This window comes from Actinia tenebrosa, unplaced genomic scaffold (genome assembly GCF_029948245.1).
Source record: "Actinia tenebrosa isolate PJP-AT-01 unplaced genomic scaffold, QUT_ActTen_1.0 PGA_scaffold7__59_contigs__length_16204524, whole genome shotgun sequence".
NCBI classification, from domain to species: Eukaryota; Metazoa; Cnidaria; class Anthozoa; order Actiniaria; family Actiniidae; genus Actinia; species Actinia tenebrosa.
Genome location: NW_028292584.1, coordinates 11,040,208 through 11,058,819, shown reverse-complemented (window position 1 = coordinate 11,058,819; position 18,612 = coordinate 11,040,208). Strand labels below are relative to the sequence as shown.

The following is an 18,612-nucleotide window of genomic DNA, read 5'->3' as shown; positions in this document are numbered from 1 at the left end:
ATCTTTCTGGGTAGGGAAGTATGTGCTTAGAATTCAAAACATTTCTAAAATAGTTGAAGCTATTGGATCGAATATTTAGTTACCATTCGAGTATCAAAACCGGCCATAACTGTTAGAGCAAATATATTAGGATTTAGTTCCCCATCCCATGGTTTGTAATTGCTGTTCATTTGATCGAAGGGGAAAATGTCAACAACTTATCAACTGTGTTACAGCAGATCAACCATTTGCAGGACAATGATATGACATAGTTAGTAAGGAAATCATTTCTCAAATGTAAAAATATAAGATTAGGAAAGGAGTAATTGCCAGTAAATCGAGAACCAAAATTCCTATTTTTATTATTTTTTATTTTTCAATGTCTCTTTAGAACACAATAATTAATTGAATTTATAATTCATAGTTGCGTCAAAAAGGAGTTGTTTTTGAAGCAAGGTATAGGTAACGTATATATGTTTGGACATGAGTATTAGTTGTTTGTGTAGGTTTAGCTTGAAATTCATAAAAATGTAGCTACATTAAAATATCGCTATGCAATAATTTCCATGTCTTAAAATTGACATATTTGAGTGAACGAAAACAGGTTCAGACAACTGATCATGATGTAATGTATGTACAAGCATGCAAATCATGACATTGACATGCCATTGCTTTGCATAGTAGATCACTGCTGTGCCCATCCGTTTTGGTGAAACGGCTCTTGCAATGCTAACGTTTAACGTGAACAGTCGGTTAGAGGACCTACCTACGCGCTCCTCACAAAAACAGACAGCCTTATTGATTAAGAATACTTTAAAGTGCCTATGACCCTTATTTTTTTACTTTTTTATATCGAAACATAAGCTATTCTAAGAAACCATCCATAATGCCAAGGTAGTTAATACGATTGCCGAGGAGTGCTTCTGATTTCTGATTTCTGATTTCTGATTTCTGATTTCTGATTTCTGATTTCTGATTTCTGATTTCTGATTTCTGATTTCTGATTTCTGATTTCTGATTTCTGATTTCTGATTTCTGATTTCTGATTTCTGATTTCAGTGATATGTATTGGATTGGCACGTGCTGAGCACGTGTTCTGCAACATCACACAATCAGCACGTGTGCGTTTTCGACGTTGTTTTTCGTGTTTTATTGCTTACTATCAATCACGTGACTTTTTGGAGTTGACTGGGGGGCAACTAGCGGATGCTAAGTCAAAACATGTCAAAATAAGTCCTCAAACTATTGTATTTGACTATTTAAACGACATCAAACCAGAAAACAAGAGATCAAAACAACCTCCAGGATTCTACAAGACATCAAAAAAGAGCTATTACCGGAAGTGACGTCTATTGATAGCAATCTATTGTAAACTGTTATTTGTCTAGCCTGTATTTCACAATGAGGTGTGTGCAGCCGAGTTATAAAGCACTTGGGAAGTAGTAGGTTTTATCAAATCGGAATATGAACCTTGCAAGACGGGACTGGGGCGAGCCATGGAGGAGTGAAGACGGACGTTAGCTGTGCTCAATCAGGATGCTTTGCGGCCAACCTGATTATTGGAATCAGAAATCAGGAATTGTACAAGAGTTATTTTAGATTCCTGTTTCAGAAATCAGAAAAATTACTTTTCGGCACTGCCTAGGTATATTGCATAGGTGAAAATACAAGTTTGAAGGAGAGAATGCAGGATTTTGGATTTCCGTTTCCAGAATCAGAAATCGCATTTCTGTTTTCTGAATCACGAATCACAAATCACAATGTCGCTGACATACGACAAAACACCACGTGTAGGGGCAGACAGACAGACCACTTGATCACCCCACCCCACCTTACCCCTAGTACAATAGTTGTCGCTGTTGTTGAACTTCCGCTAAGACAAACATTGAACCGTGATCCCCTGGGAAGTATATTACTGTAAAATTGTGCCAAACTGATAAATTCAAACTTAGCTAAAAAGATCTCAGTTGTTCTGTAAGTGATTACGAAAAAAATGAGCTTAATTGATTCCCTCAATGTCCAAGACAAAATTAGAAAGATTTTCGATACTGGAGGATTCTTACGGGACGTGGAAAGGTATTTAAAAGAGAGATATCCTAACAAAAAGTATAACTTTTTCACGTGGTTGGCAATCACGTGACATATATTCCCGTCTGGGGAGAATCACGGTTTAATGTTTGTCTTAGCGGAAGTTCAACAACAGCGACAACTATTGTACTAGGGGTGGGGTGGGGTGGGGTGGGGGGATAGAGCGCAAATAATGATACCGGAAGTAAGAGCATTTTCGGGTCAACAACAGCGACAACTATTGGACTATGGGGGGGGGGGGGGGGGTATTGGTGGGGTGATAGAGCACAGATAATGATACCGGAAGTAAGAGCATTTTCGAGTGGTCACCCCTCCCCTACACGTGGTGTTTTGTCATATGTCAGCGAGATTGTGATTTGTGATTCGTGATTCAAAAATCCTGCATTCTCTCCTTCAAACTTGTATTTTCGCCTTTGCAATATACCTAGGCAGTGCCGAAAAGTCAGTTTTCTGATTTCTGAAACAGGAATCTAAAATAACACTTGTACAATTCCTGATTTCTGATTCCAATAATCGGGTTGGCCGCAAATCATCCTGATTGTGCTCCCGAGAAATTTTCAAAAATCTAATTGTGAATGGCCGAATTCATATCCAGTAGACCATCTAAAAGAAGACTAGAGTCATCAAAATCTTCTACATCATCGGAGACAGGCTCAATAGCATCTCCTGACTAGAAAAAATCGAAAAACGAAGACGAAGTCCTGACAGCATTAAACATGGCCGAAGATGTGGCTAGTAAACTCGATGTGATTCTTTACAAAGTTCAAAAGCTAGATGTCATCAGTGAATCAGTACAGAACATCGAGAAGTCTATTGCCAAATTAGAGGAAAGAACGGCCGCTTTGGAAGTGTTTAAAGAGCAGGCCTCGAAAGAAATAGAGGATCTCAAAGAGAGTATGAATTTTACAGATAACCTACGAGGTACAGAATATAATGACACCAAGAACGAATTGGAAAGAGTGAATGACATAACCGATGGTCTTTCAAATAAGCAGCATGAAATGGAAGAAAAATCTAAGAATATGAAGTAGAAATTGATCAGCTAAAGATGAAAGACCTTTATCTTGAAGCTTATTCAAGAAGAGAGAACATCATATTCCTGAATATAGATGAAAACCCAATGGAGGATACAGAAACGAAACTAAGATACTTCCTTCAAAAAGATTTAGAATATGACAAGTACGACACCGTAGAATTTCAAAGAGTCCATCGAAATCAAAGTAGAGACAAATCAATGCCAAGGCCGATAATAGCACGATTCCTAAGATATAAAGACTGCGTTGATATCCTAGCTCATGGAAAAAATCTCAAAGGAACCAACTACAGCATGTTTACAGATCTGCCATATGAAATCGTTAAGAAGAGAAAGATGTTGATGCCAACGTACAAGAAAGCAAAGCAAAATGGTATCCCAGCGGCTTTTAGTAAAGCAAAACCTGACAAGTTGTTCATAAGAGGGAAAGAATGGCCTATTGGCCAAGAACTAATCATTTAGTCATTTAATCAATTCAGTTTAGTTTAACTTACAAGTACTAAAGTAAAGCTATCTGAGTATATATTCCGATATATAAATTTGCTTATTTTTATTTAATTAGTTAAATACAGAGTTTAGGAGTAATGATACTTGAGTCAAATTTTCTCTTTCCATTCACTAAGTATTAATTACAACTTATAAAGGGGGCACAGAGTAAAAACGTCCTTTTTGGCCCCATAAACGCAAGTAACGCTGAATTCTTTTTCAATTTGTATTGTTTCTGTTTTTGTTTGTTTGTCTTCCTTGTGCCTATTCCAGTATGCTCATGTAACTTAATTTGAAATGCTAATTTCAACTTTCCGGTAATTTCACTAAACGTTCGGGGTCTACGAGAATACAAAAAGAACAAAGAACTTTTCAATTGGTTAACAAAACACGGCGGAGACAAAGGTGTATCGTTTCTGCAAGAGACACATAGTTCTATCGAAATTGAAAACGATTGGTCAAGGAGAGTAAGAGGAGAGTTGGTTATGTCCCACGGGACTTCAAAAAGTAAAGGTACGGCTGTTGTTTTTGGAAGTATGCTAAGCTATGTTATAAAAGACAAAAAGGTAGATAACAATGGGAGGTTTGTCATAATTGTGGCAGAAATAGAAGGTAGCAATTTTTTGTTAATTAACTCCTACCTACCAAATCACGAGGATGAACAGGTTTCAGTAATGAAAGAAATTGTGGAGATAATTAATTCTGCGATAGATTTTCCAGTTGATACAAAAATTATATGGGGAGGTGATTTCAATTTTATTTTTGATAATGATTTGGAAGCATCGGGAGGTAACCCAAAGCTAAAGCAAAGATCAATAGAAACTATCCAAACCATTATGCAAGAGTTCGACCTGTGTGACATTTGGAGACTAAGAAATCCAGACACAAAACGATACACTTGGAGGGGAGTGGGGCAAGGTAGAAGTAGCAAGGCAGAACATCGCATTCACCGCAGATTAGATTTTCTAATCATATCGGACGAATTGCAACCCTTTATTGAAAAGTGTGATATTATCCCAGCCCCATCAGTAGTATAGGGAATGGGGGTTCCAGCGCAATCTCAACACGGGGCAAGACCCGTGTCAAAAATCCACCTACGGACGACCCCCACTCCAAGTGTGGTTGAGGGCAACAGCGCACTTAAATATGTTAGTCTATATATGGAGTGCGAAGAATGTAAGAAGTTCGTTAACGACTTTTGCATAATTTGTCTAAGACCTAAAGTTATCATACCTAAGCCAGAACCCTTTTGGTGTTGTGGTAAGAAAATGCAAATAGAAGACGACACGTCAGCACAGTGTTACGAGTGTGGTAAGAATATTCGTAATGCCGTACCAAATGCTACCAGAGAGCAGTATTACGCCAATGGAGGTCGTAAGAAAACGCCATATAAGAGAATAAAATACTTCAGGGACTGGATGAGTCATATCCAAGGTTTACATCCGATATATTTAGACAACGAAGTAAAGAAGAAAATCATAGACCATTTAGAAGAGCCAACCCCACAAAGTCTACGGAAAACGTTGAAAAAATTAAAACTAGGGAAATATTACAAAGCTATTCCCTATCTTTTGTCTGAAATTACCGGTAAGTCTATTCCTGAGGTTTCTGATATGACAAAAGCCGAGTGGATGTTTTGTCGGCTGAATAAGGATATTCCTTATTATCCTGACGTAATTTACGAAATATTTTATAAAATAGACCCCAGTCACCCGCTGTTAGAATGGATTCCGAGAAGATGATTTTACACAAGTTTTTTCACATTTGTGTAATATTTTGTGAAAACGATGCAGGCTGTGTAATATTTTGTGAAACTAATTTGCATATGAACCAGACAGCCGGCGTTCAATATGTAAATAGAATCCTGTTTTGCTTCCGAGAAGATGATTTTACACAAGTTTTTTCACATTTGTGTAATATTTTGTGAAAACGATGCAGGCTGCGTAATATTTTGTGTAATATTTTGTGAAACTAATTTGCAAATGAACCAGACAGCCGGCGTTCAATATGTAAATAGAATCCTGTTTTGCTTTTTTCAAAGCAGATGTTTACTGAGCAAGCTTTCTTTGAAGCTCTTCTTTTGCCTCCTGGTAGATCTTTTTGCGAGATTCCTCGGAAAGATCTTTTACGACTGTTTTTTTGTTCCTTATGTCCGACTTTAGTTTCTCGTATTTGTCTTCTTCGGTCAGAATAAGCGAGAATTCTACGTCGTCTATCTTTCTGTCACGCAAAGCCTTTGAGACAAGGTCGGTAATAGTATTTACTTTAGCCCTAGACAGAGCTATTGTCGTGTCATGCTTGGATATTTTCGTGGATAGCTTTTTCATAATACCCGTAGCAACAGCCGAGATAATACCACAGGCTGCCCCAACGCCGGCCAAAGGAACTCCAACGATTATTCCCGGCCCAGTAAGCGAAGTAGCAACGCCGGAGCCCGTTAACACAACAGATATAGACCCCAAAGTTATCGAAATCTTATGTAGCGTACTCCGGGCTCTAACGTACTTTTTTCTAACTTTTTCATAGTGTTTTGCCTGCCCTTCCAAGTAAGCCAGGATTAAGTTCGCTTTATTCAGACGAAAGTTTTCGGCGTTTAGTTCGTTAGGTGTAGTATAGGGAACATCTGGGTACAACTGAGGTGCTGATGGTATAACATCCATTATATATACTAATGTACGACGCTTTTGGGAATGATATTGAGGAGCAGCCACATCACGACAACCGGGATTACTGGAACTGGAGGGCCTTTAGGAAGATGGTTCCGCATGCAGACCCTAGTAAGTTCAAAAGGAGACCCGATGGGATTTACTTCAACGGCTCCAGGATGTACAGCAACGAGGATTTGAAGCCTACGCTGGTTAATCAAATAGACGATCAACTGAAGCATTCGCCAATGCATAAGCCAACGCCAGCGCCAACGCATGTTGAACCCGGTTGGTCAAAGGAATTATTGCTGGGTACCAGTACTTATCCGATACCCGCGGTGTCATTCGATAAACACCCAAGCTTGGGCCTAACGTTGAACATGCGGATCTCTAACAACCATTCCTTTCCGTTAAAGGTGCGAGATATCTTCAAAGAAGTTCCCATTGTTCATACCACCGCTAAGGAATCTCATGAATGGTTAAGTGGTCCTAATATGCGTTATTGGCCGCAGCAGTTGAACTTTGCGGTTTGGTGTGCCACTGGCGGCTGCGGTGTGAGCGCAAACTTGATGAAGAATTCGATATTTATGTTTCACTTTCACTTTACGGTGAGGCGAATACTGCATGAGATGGGTGTTATTGCGCTGCCGGGAGATGCCACGTTTTATCCAAGAGATAATAAATACAACGTTCCCGCGTATGATAGGCTTTGTAAGGAGTTTGGTGTTGTAGGGAAGGATTTCAGGTGTACCGCGGGTGCTAACAATGGTTTGGGGCACATTTGGGCTTATTGGGGGATTGGCGGGCATGTGCTAAGTGATAAGGAAGTCCACGCGTTGAATTTACAATGGACCATGGCTTCCCACCCAGAAACCCACTATCGTTTGAAGAATGAGTGGTGGTGGTTGGAGGGTCCAGTTAAAGATACCAAGCAAGTTCGCGATGGACCTTTGTTCAAAGACGAGGGTGGTAAGTATGCCGGGGCTAATCCACTGATTATCAAGATTACCAACGACGAGCAAACGAAGCAATATCTTAATTTCATACCCCCAGAAGGCAAAGGACTAACCAAAGCCGGCCTTGCCCGTTTGAACCGCAGCATAGAAGCTTACGTGTATTCTATCCTTGGAGCCCAAGTAAATACCCGATCAAGTATAATTGGGAATACGGGTGCCGCAGAAGAGACGCGAGCCGAAGCCTTGGTCTTATTCGAAAGTTCGATCTTGGAGGGCGACATTAGCAAGGGCGTACAGCGTTACCAACTAGCTATACAAAATTCTAAGGCAAGGTTGGACTATGCAGTAGCCCCGGGTTGTTGGTTAATGCCTAGTAATTTATCTATAAATACTGGCTCTGTAGTAGGATACAACAACAAACTTCAACGAGCTACTAAGGATATGAAGTTTGGGGTGAACGACGTGAACTCTGACACTCTTAGGAACATTCCTCACTTCGTAGAGAAGCCAAAAAAGTCACACGAAACGAAGCTACCCGTAGTTAAGAAACCATCAAAGAAGGTTATGCCTGCGATACCTGAGGAATATGACCATAATTTACTAAAGGCCGGCTTAGCAGCTGCAAGCATTGGTCTGAGCTATTATATATGGCGATGAACAACCCCTACGTAGCTGGAGTAGATTGTGTCTATACGACTTACACAGGCGAGAAAAAATACAACCAGGCATCTTGGGTTGATGTCACGGGCATGTCTGTAGACTTGAACTACTCGGGAAAGAAATTGATAATATGCAGTATTTGCATTGGCACGAGTAGTCACGCCAACGTCGGCTTTAGGTTCCTGGATGAGAATGGCGTACTGCAGCCTATGAGAAATAAGACAAACAACAGGGAGCCTACGCATTTCTCCGTAGAGCCCAACCCAGCCAGCGCCGAAAATTTATCAGCTTGGACTTTCCACATGGTTGCCGATTGCCACGGGAAGGTAAAGCTGCAGATAAGAGTAGATGACACCGGGAGTGTTTGCATAAACAGCATAGAAAATCAAAGGGATACTATCTACAATCACAAGACCATTAGCACTCTTACGGTAATGAGTCTTTAAATATATGAACCCACACGCGAAGGAAGATTGGTTTCTACATTTTTTGGAGGAGAAGGACTACTTAGAACAGCATTGGCTTCACACCGGGCTGTGGGTAAAGGTTGGGGGCCTGGGATTGGTCATGTGTACCATTAGCATTTCGACGGGGTATTCGTGTAATGTCGGGTTTAGGATCGTTGATGAGAATAACCATCCATTACTACCCTACAGAAAAAAAGATAACGACAGGAACCCAGCCCATTTCTCGTCGGAACCCCCTCCAAGAAGCGGAGAAGACTTAACGCCGGTAACTTTTCACATGATAGCCAATTGCCAATATGCGAAGTTACAAGTTCTTCCCAACGACGTTGCCTACCTTCGGATAAATGCCGCCCCGTCAAGAGATTCCCCGACGGATGCCACTTGGAATCATAAGCCCATTAGCACCATGAGTGTGCTGCCGCTAGTTCCGCATTATCAAGGCGGCGCGAATACTATCTTTACTTATCCCCAGTCGAGGATGCCTCGGATGCCCGACGACGATAAGCCCCCAGTAATATATAAAGACAAGATTAAGCCTTCATCTTCTTCAGGAGTACCACTCCAATAGCGACGACCAAGATCCAAATGTTATTCCCCACAAACTTTAGCAGTTCTCCGCCGGCCCTAAGTGCCAAGGAAACAACCGAACCCAGCAGCCCAGGAAGACCGGCTGCCATCTTTTTTCCCAAGTCCGTTAGTCCCTTACCTAACTTGCTTACGCCCGCGCCCGTAGCCTTAAGCGCGGATAGGATAACTCCTACTACGGTGCTAATAGCAACCGCAAATGCCAGCGGAATACCATACTTCACCAGAGCTCTTTTTATTTTTTCCTTGGTGGTAAGCCCCAGCTCCTTTTCCAGCTTTTCCTTTTGCGCTTGTAATTCCGCAAGGCGTATTTCGAGCGTATCTACTTCCTTTTGAGCTGCCTCCCTTTCTTCTTCGGGGCGCGCCTGGTCATTGATTACTTCTTGCTGCCGCTCTATTTGCCCCTCCAGGTCTTCGATGGCCTGATCTCTTTGCCGGATTTGTTCCTCCTTAGTATTGATTTCAGCCATTAACCGTCGCCGTTCCACTAAAGAGCCGGCTATGGTGGTTTGCAGGTTATCGGTATCGTCTTTAATTAGATCCAACTCTTGCAGGGCGAGGTTAAGAGCCCTTTGAGTTTGATTTCTTTCGCGTCGAATTTGGGTTCTTTAGTCTACCAGCTCCCTTATTTCTTGATTTTTAAATTCGACTTCCCTCCTATGCGCGTCGGCAAGCCGCTGGTTTTGCTTCATGTATTCCTCCTCCCTTTCTTCCAACGTTTCCCGCAGCGCTTCCACTGAGGCGCCAGAGCTTTGGGCTTCTCCTAAGTCCTCCCGTGCTTTGTCTAATTCGCGCAGGGCCTGATCCACCTGATTTCCTATTTCTTTTATTCTTTCATCTTGATGGGCGGACTTCTTTTCAGCATCGGCAAGTAGCTGACCTTGCTTTGCATATTCTACATCTTTTTCCCTTAACTCCCTTTGCAGATCCGCGGCACGTTTTTCCGCGTTGGTCCTTTCGGTTAAGTTGTGCAGCCTTTCTAACAGGCTTCTAGTAGCACGCTGAAAGCCTCTTAATCTCAAGACGTCACCCCTAACGTTGCCCTCCTCATCAAAGAGGTTTTGCGGTTTTGTCCAGCGGTCTTTGTCAGGAAATCTTAGGTCTTGGACGCTTATGAGGACTTTGTTTCCCTTTTCCGTGAGCTTTACGTCGTCAGCATCAAAGTTGTCGTAGCGCAGCTCTAGCTCTTGCGTCGCCCACTCTATGGTTTCCCGTGCGGCTGCTTCCGGCTCGCCCATGTTTTGAAGCTCTATGTGCTCACGCGGAAACGTGTACTCGCGTGCTTTGGGATGTCTTAGGACCTTTGCAATCCTATCCCTTAGGGAATCGTCGACTTGTTGGGTGGGAAGCAGCGGTTCTTCATCACCGTCGTTAATGTCAGCCTGACCTTCCTCAGTGGTGGGATCGAAGTCGGGGTCTGTTCCTTCTACTTCCATTATATATGATAAGCTCAAAGTTAAATCCCAACGTATTACCTAAGCAGGTTGGCGGACTGAAAGCGGAACGCACCTTTCACCGGGTCACCTTTACGCCCAGCAGCGCTAAACCTGGAGAAACCTTGTACGTAGGCGTGCCCCGCCTAACGGATAACCTAGTCTTAGTTCCTGGCACCTTGGCTTTGAGGTTTGACCTAGCGGTACAGTCAAGCCCCACAGATGAAAGGATTATCGTTAACAACGTGGGTCGCAACATTGTTTCTAAGATGCGCGTAAAGTTTGCCGGGGAATCCTTGCTGGACTTAAATAGGTACGATCTGTATACCACCTACAAAGATTTATGGTTGACAGCCTTTGACCGCGCGCAAAGGATAGAACAAGGAATTGGTAGTGTTATCCTGCGTAAGGTACGCACACCTACGAAAACGCAACCTACTGACGGCAGCGGAGAAACCGCAGTGGCAGACGCAAAGCGAATAAAGACCGCCTATGGTAGCAAGTATGTCATACCACTGGACTTTGAAGTAATCACGAATCATGGTGTGTATTACCCAAGACAGTTATCCGAGCTACAGTTTGAAGTAACTTTAGCAGATGCTAATAACATCATTGGTGGGCTAAGCACTGCACTTACCACAACAACCCCATACTCTATCACTAACTTAGAGCTGCAGTATGAGACCGTGTACAGCGAAGAGCTGGCCCGTAGCGCTGGCATGGAATACAGCTCCGGGAAGGCATTCTTATACGACCACGTAGTGATGTATAAGACGTTTAGCTTCTTGGATAAGACGGATGAGGTTATTAACCAAAGTATTAACCTCCCCCGAAGAAGTCTCACGGGGTTGATGCTGGTGTTTGCTAAACCCTACGAGGCTGGTAAGCGCGACTCCGAAGCCTTTCACAACCCCAACATTACTAACGTAGGGGTCAACATAAACGGCGTTCCAAACAAGGTCTACTCCCAGGGGATAAAGCCCGCAGACGTGTACAGAGAGGCCATGCGCAAGTTTGGCGACCAAATTAGCCCTGAGGAATTCTTTAATGATAAGTACGCGTTATGGATCGATATGCGCACCATTAACGACGAAGACCTACATGGTCAGGGTTTACGTCTAGTAAATACGCAGGATGGCATAACATTGGAGATCAAGCGCACAAAGAATGCCGCTGCGGGCGACGGCGATAAGATAAACTGCTACATCTTCGTCGTCTCAGACGCGCAGCTAAGCGTAGAAATGAACCAACTTAAAAGTGTTGCATATTAAAATATTCCTTACGTATAATATGCTTCGCGTATTTGAAAACAACGACACCAAACTGCAATGCATAGTGCGAGGCGAAACTTTGTACTTCAAAGCAAAGGAGGTGGCCTTGGCGTTGGGTTATGAGCGCCCTAGAGATGCAACTAGAGCACACGTATCTGAGAAATACCAGAAAAAATGGGTTAATCTACAAGGGGCTGCGAATCACCGCTCCTTTACTACGCAACCAAATGCCGTGTTTATATCCGAACCTGGTCTGTACGAACTGATATTTAGCTCCAAACTACCCAAAGCTGTGGAGTTTCGTGATTGGGTCTTTGAAGAAGTCCTACCCGCGCTAAGGAAAGCGGGTAAGTATGCGATGGACAAGCGCTTCGACGGTCCAAACAAGTTAGTATTTAAGATCGAAAATGAAGCCGACCTACACGCGAAGGTAGTCGACTACATACGTAGGTTTTACCCCGATTTCATCATAGCGCCGGGTCTTGGCGAGCTTCAAGATTCAGACAGCAAGCGAATAACCTGCTGGCGAAAAGGCTACCAAGCCGGTCAACCCGACCTCTTAATCCTAAATGCGCATAAGGAATACCGCGGGTTGTGTATCGAGTTGAAAACCCCAAAAGGAAACGGCGTCTTATCCGCGAAGCAATCTAAGAAAATCTCGCAGCTTGACGTAAATGGTTACCTAACGATGGTTAGCAACGATTACGACGTTATCTGTCGTGCCTTAATAGGTTACGCGGATGGCATTCGTATTCCCTGTAGGGGCTGCGTGAAGCGGTTTAAGTCCTACGCCACTTTGAAAACGCATTTAAAGATATTCCATAGGTATAATGAAGCTCAGCTTGACTCACTGGCGTGATCTTGCCCACGGTAAAGCATACGAAATAAAAAATTACGTCGTCTTCGAAGACATCGACCGTTTACGGTTAGTCCTCAAAGACTTAGAAGGCAAGGAATATTCCCTTTGGGCGCCGGATTGCGTGCGGTACGTAATTCAGGGCGAGGAATTCACCCACTTACGCAGCTATGGTAAGGTAAATGGCCGATGGAAGTTTGACATTGAAAGAAGAGTCACTCCATCTCCTCTTTGTAGTTAAGTGCGTCTGCTAAAGTCCGCTGCGCTTTAGGATCCGCGGAGCACCAATGCCCCACAAAGGATCCTTCGGAGAATACCCTGTCGCAATGAAGGCAGGTGTATTTTTTACGCGGTTTGGGTATCGGCGGCTTACGAGGGGTAATGCAGTCGGCAGGTAGTTCGCAAGTAATACAGTCCATATATTGAAAGGGTAATTAGAATGCCTCCCAGAAAGGCAGCTGCGTAGGCTAGCATATACCTTTAAAAGGGGGTCCTTATTTTTATTAATGTTTCTTCTTTTCTTATTGAGTTCTGCATACCTTCTCCAAAAGGGGTCCTTATATTTATTAATGTATCTTCTTTTCTTCTTAATAAACAATCAAAGAATATTAATAAATATAAGAGTGCATTTTGAGACTCTTTGCGCAAACTAAGGACGCCTTTTCCTTACCTCCATGTTTTGAGCATGCCAATCATCAAAACGATCCAAGTACTCCTTAAAACCGCGGGGACAATGCTGCGGGCACAAGCACTGCCAGATATGATCATCTCCTTTCTTTAAGCCGCCACACGCGTCACAGGGCGCACTCCAATACTCTGCGTTCTCCCAGCGCGTACCTTCGGCGCGGTCGAACTCCACGAACGTCTTATCGATTTCTTTCTTACGAAGAGTTAACTTCCTTATGGTTTCCACTGGGCAACATCTCGCAGCGATATCACCATGCTCCTCGCATACGACGTCCAAATCATAATTACCACGACATCTATGTTGATGCCATGCGTCCGTGAGACCTTCATCGCAGCGCGCACACACATCCTTTAAACACACCCTATTTTCTTGGTGGTATTGCAACATTTGGGGCGTGCTAAAGAGCCGATTGCAATCAGCACAGCGTCTTTCCTTAGACTTCAAACACACCCTTCCTTCCACGTGATATCGCAGCGCCTGTTTACTGCTAAACTGTCGGCTGCAAGTGCCACAGGTGGTGACGTTATCCACCTCTTTAAAACATACCTTCTTTTTTTGGTGATACTGCAAAGCCTGTTTGCTACTGAACTCCCTGTCGCAATCCTTACACTTCATTATATAATAATTATAAGGGATACTTAATAAAGTCCTGCACGCTTTCTTTTGCCCAACCGGCCATCGTCAAAAGCGCGCCAAACCTTTCCGCGCGCTTCAGACCGCACATTTCATCGTACAATTCCTGCACGCGCTCTTTTAACCGGTCTATCTCCTCCCTTTGCATTTCTATGGTGTCTCTTTTATCTTTTGCGTCGCCGGCAATCCTTCTTACTGCGTCCACTGGGTCCATCGTATATATAATGGATCCGAACCATATTCCCTGCAATGCTCTGATAGTAGGACCCACCGGCTGCGGAAAGACCCAATTCGTGGTAGAGCAGCTATTAGGACCCTTTAGATACCGCTTCGACTACATAGTGCTATTATGCCCCACCTACGTGAATAACCGCACCTGGGAAGGTATAGGAGTGAAAGATGACGACTTCTTCGTAGATATCTTAGACCCTAATGAGTTATCCAGCCATTTGAAGTTCTGGCATAAGCAATTCCCTAAAGATACGCAGACGCTCCTCATATTGGATGACATTGCCTGTGGGGACGACGTAAAAAGACGCACTTCGGAGTTGGTGAAGCTTGCCTTTAGCGGCAGACACGACAATATCAGCGTTTGGTTGCTTTCCCAGCAGCTTACCAGCGTCTCTAAGCCCTTCAGGGAAAACATAGGTTCACTTGTCGTATTTTATACTCCAAGTAAGTCTGACCTGGAAACCATCTTAAGCGACTACGGCGGTGAGATATCCAAGGAACAGTTACACGAATACATGCGCCACTTAAAGACGCACCAACATTCCAAAATGATCTTCTCTTTGAGGTTTCCGTATTCCATAAAGATCTGCGATCTTTAAAGTCTTTGATTCCTAATGTATATGGACATTGAGCAGCTCTTAGATGAAGTCCCCACACAGTTAGACGAAAGTAACCTCAAGGAACAACTTAACATCCTTGTGTCTTCGGGGAAGTGTAAAGAAATGATAGGCAAGGAACTTACCCATGAGCAGGTTAATAAGTTGTCAGAAGAGGAAGTTAAGAAGTTCCATAAAAGGTACGAGGCTGCCCTTGCAAGTAAGACCACGGACGCCGTAGCAGACTCCGCCATCCGACTTGCGACTAAATTGCTTGGACTTGCACTGCCCATAGACGACGTGGAGCAACTACGGAAGGACATAAGCGATGACTATGTCATCGCCCAAGAACTTAAGATAACCTGCGGGTGGTTGTCTTTGAAGTGCGGTAAGTTAATGGCAGTCGCCTCTGCGGCACTTCACGTAGCTCAGCATGTCGACTTGAAGGAGGTACTAGGTTCCTTCGGAACATCTTGGAAGGACTTCAAGAAGGATAGGGAAGTCGAAAAGGTCTTCCAGGCGGCACTTGCTGAGGTACCTGATCAAGTCGCCTCAAGTACCTAGTTAAGTCATTCGTAAGTACTTAGTCAGGTCATTCGTAAGTACTTAGTCAAGTCATTCGTAAGTACTTAGTCAGGTCATTATTAAGTCGTTCTCAAGTCGTAACCAAGTTACTTGTCAAGTCCTTCAAGTCCCTTAATATAAGATGAGTGGCACCGAAGAACAACCAGAAAAGGCTCCCGTAGAAGATACCAAGATTACCAAGGCTAAATCTCCAGGCAGAGTCGCTGCCGGTAAGAAGCTCGCGGAGATGAATAAAAAGAACAAAGCCAAAAAAGAAGAAAAGGTGGAGGAAAAAGAAGAGGAATCCTTCATTAATCCTGGGTACGTCATTGGCGCGTTAGGAGTTGCTATAGCAGCAGGCAGCCTTTACTTACAATGGCGGGCTACGAAGCCAAAAGTAGAACCGCCAACATATCACGCGCCCGTGCACGCACCCGTGGAACCGGCTGTTAGAAAAAGTAAGATCCCTGAAATGGAATAATAACCTTCTCGCTCTGTAATATAATGTCGACCGCGTTGTTAAAAACTGTTGAAGAAGCAGCTATTATTACTTCCATTGTTGCGGGTATTGGTTGGGTTGGTAAGAAAGTGCTCAAAGAAGACTTTACTGAAGACCCAAGCAAGAGCTTCGCTAACTTTGCCAAGATGACCGCTGCCGTAGGCGGAGCTATCATGGTAAAGGATTACCTACGGAAGGAAAAGTACCTGCCAACGACATAACTCGCGAAAATCCCTGTGATTTTCTAATATATAATGGCTAGCGTGGTCGTAGGCGGAATCGTTGCAGCTTTAGCATTCACTGGAGCTAATTATGGTGGTCAGTATTTGGATAGATTAGTCAGAGGCGACAAAAGCGGAGATTTGGCCGCTGAGAGGAAAAGGCATGATTTAGCGCTGGAGAAATATCAGCGGGACGTGGCAGCTTGGAATGAAAAAAGACAAGCTTACAGGGATTGGTTGGACAAGAACTACCAAGACAAAATGCAGGCGGATAAGAACTTTGAAAATACAGACTACGCCTTTAAACTTTATGCACAGGCACACCCCGACTTTAGGTTAAGAAAGCCTCAGTTTAAGAATTACTATCAGCCTTCTAAGAAACAAACAAATAGTGAGCTGGTCTTTGTAGGAGTCGCAGGGCTGGCAGGAGGCGTAGCTTTGGCGTACTTAGTCTAAGCTGCGCTTAGCCTCTAGTGGCGCCTTTGGCGCCTAGAATATAATGATCGTCTTTTTGGAAAGCGACAAGAATGACTTTACCACTTATCTGAATCCCCCCATCAAAGCCCATAAGGTTAGGCTGGTTAGTTGCTCTTTGTACAATTCTTGGTATAATTTAGTCAATGCCTTGATCACTGAGCATAAAGGCGGCGGCAATTATCAAGGCGTATTGCTGCCCGATGGACATTACACACCAATCACCCTTGCTAAGGAATTAGCAAAACACGGTTATACGCTCACCACAGGATTGCCGCACGAAATGACCTTCAAACATAATATGTCAAATTATTCGATGACTTTTGGAAAGTCTGACCCATTGGGATCTTTATTATGTGCCTCAGGCAAGACGATTACCAACACAGCCATACCTGTGAAATGGAAAGTCGCATCCTCTTACGAAGTCTATTGCGACTTGGTCCATAGTTACGACAATGGAGAAAAGTCTTCTCTTATGTCCAAGTTTCTACCCAAAGGTAATCCATTTGACTCAGAAGAATACACTCCCATTTCTTTGAGCTATGACTTGTCTAATTTGGTAGAAAGCATAAACATCACCATTAAGGTGGACGGAAAGACGGTGGATTTTAACGGACGCAAGATCAATCTCGTCCTGGAATTCATATAATGGGCCGCCTGGAGGATAAACTCAAAAGGATTTACTACGGACCCGAAGGCTATTGGAAAGGAGCGTCAGCTATCAAGAAACTTGCAGCCGCGGCCAGGGTATCAGAAGAAACGGCTAAGAACTGGTTGAAAAAACAAACCCTCTGGCAGGTCTATCTTCCCGTGCCCAAGTACATTCCCAGGCCCAGCTTTACCGTAAATACCCCCAATGAAGTTCATCAGGCGGATTTGCTTTTCTTACCGCACGACAAGGTGAGAAGAAAGACCTATAGGTACGCTTTGGCCGTAGTTGATATCGCAAGCAGATACAAGGACGCCGAACCCATAACCAGCAAGGATTCTGGAGAAGTCGCAGAAGCCCTAGGTAGGATTTATAAGCGCGTCTTGAAATGGCCCAAGCTGCTGCAAGTGGATGCGGGGACAGAGTTCATGGGCGTGGTTACTAAGACCATGAAAGACCACAGCACTAAGATTAGGAGAGCCGAAGCAGAGTACCACAGGGGTCAGAGCATCGTCGAAAGATTCAACAAGACCTTGGCCGAGCGCCTCTTTGGGTACCAGTATTGGAAAGAGCTGGAAGATCCCTCCAAACGCAACAGGGAATGGACTCAGAGGCTCCCCCAGGTCGTCGCGGCTTTGAACAACGAGGCGGCCAGGGCTACGGGAATAAAACCCAGGGATGCCATAAAAAAGAAACACGTGGAACACAAGTCCTACGTCAGAAGTTCGAGGGCGGTCTTCCCCCATGAAAAAAAATTAGGTAATGTCACAGTCCGATATCTCTACGGACCGGGTGAATTAGAAGGAGGATCCAAAAGAGCTACGGATCCTAATTGGTCTTTGGAAACTTACCAGATCCGAAGCGTAATAGCTAAGAAGGGTCAGCCCATCTTGTATTATCTTCACGATGGCCCCACACGTGGGTTCGTCATGGAAGAACTGCTTATCGTGTGATGTCCGAATGCTATCGTATGCACTCCGTCATCACACATCCATCGCTTACCGTCAAATGCAGACAGCGACACCTTCTCCTGCGTGACGTTATGTATCTGATGACCATAGCTGCGCAGGCTGTTCATCTTATGCCGCTGTCCCTTGCGTGTTCGTAATACGTTGAGGTAGGACTCGTGCGTAATGTCCTTCTTAACCACGTACTTTTTTACGCCTTTAGCTTTCTTTTCTACGCCGTCTAACTTCAGCACGCTGTACATCTTTGGTTTCAGACCCACGTACTCTACTATGGGTTTTCCTAACATTTCGTCTTTCATCTTCCCAATTACCTTCTTATTCTTCGCAGAGTAAAGGAAGTGCTCCTTCGGGTAACCGCTGGTGTCGTACTCGTCTATGTCGGGGAGGCAGTCTTTGTAAACGTCTTCCGTTTGCACTTCTAGAATTAGGGAGTCGGTGTCTGTGTACAGGAGGCGACAGCGGTCTCCGTACTTTGGCTTAAGCTTATCGTAGTAGAACTCGTACATAAGCAGCTTCGATAGATCCAGCACCGTAAAGCCTGTGTAAACGGGCTTGTTTAGTAAGAGGTTTGCCCTTTTCATGTGAATCACGTAGAAGTTCAGCATTTCTACGTATCTAACGAAGCCTGGC

General features: G+C 43.9%; 1 protein-coding gene across 1 annotated transcript; it reads left to right on the top strand.

The window, feature by feature from the left end:
* The first annotated feature begins 2,783 nt into the window (after positions 1-2,783).
* LOC148905592 (uncharacterized) lies at positions 2,784-3,562 on the top strand. Its single transcript, XM_089040228.1, has 2 exons — positions 2,784-2,988; positions 3,138-3,562. The coding sequence occupies exons 1-2, from the start codon at positions 2,784-2,786 to the stop codon at positions 3,560-3,562; spliced, it is 630 nt and encodes a 209-aa protein (XP_088896354.1).
* The last annotated feature ends 15,050 nt before the right edge of the window (positions 3,563-18,612 follow it).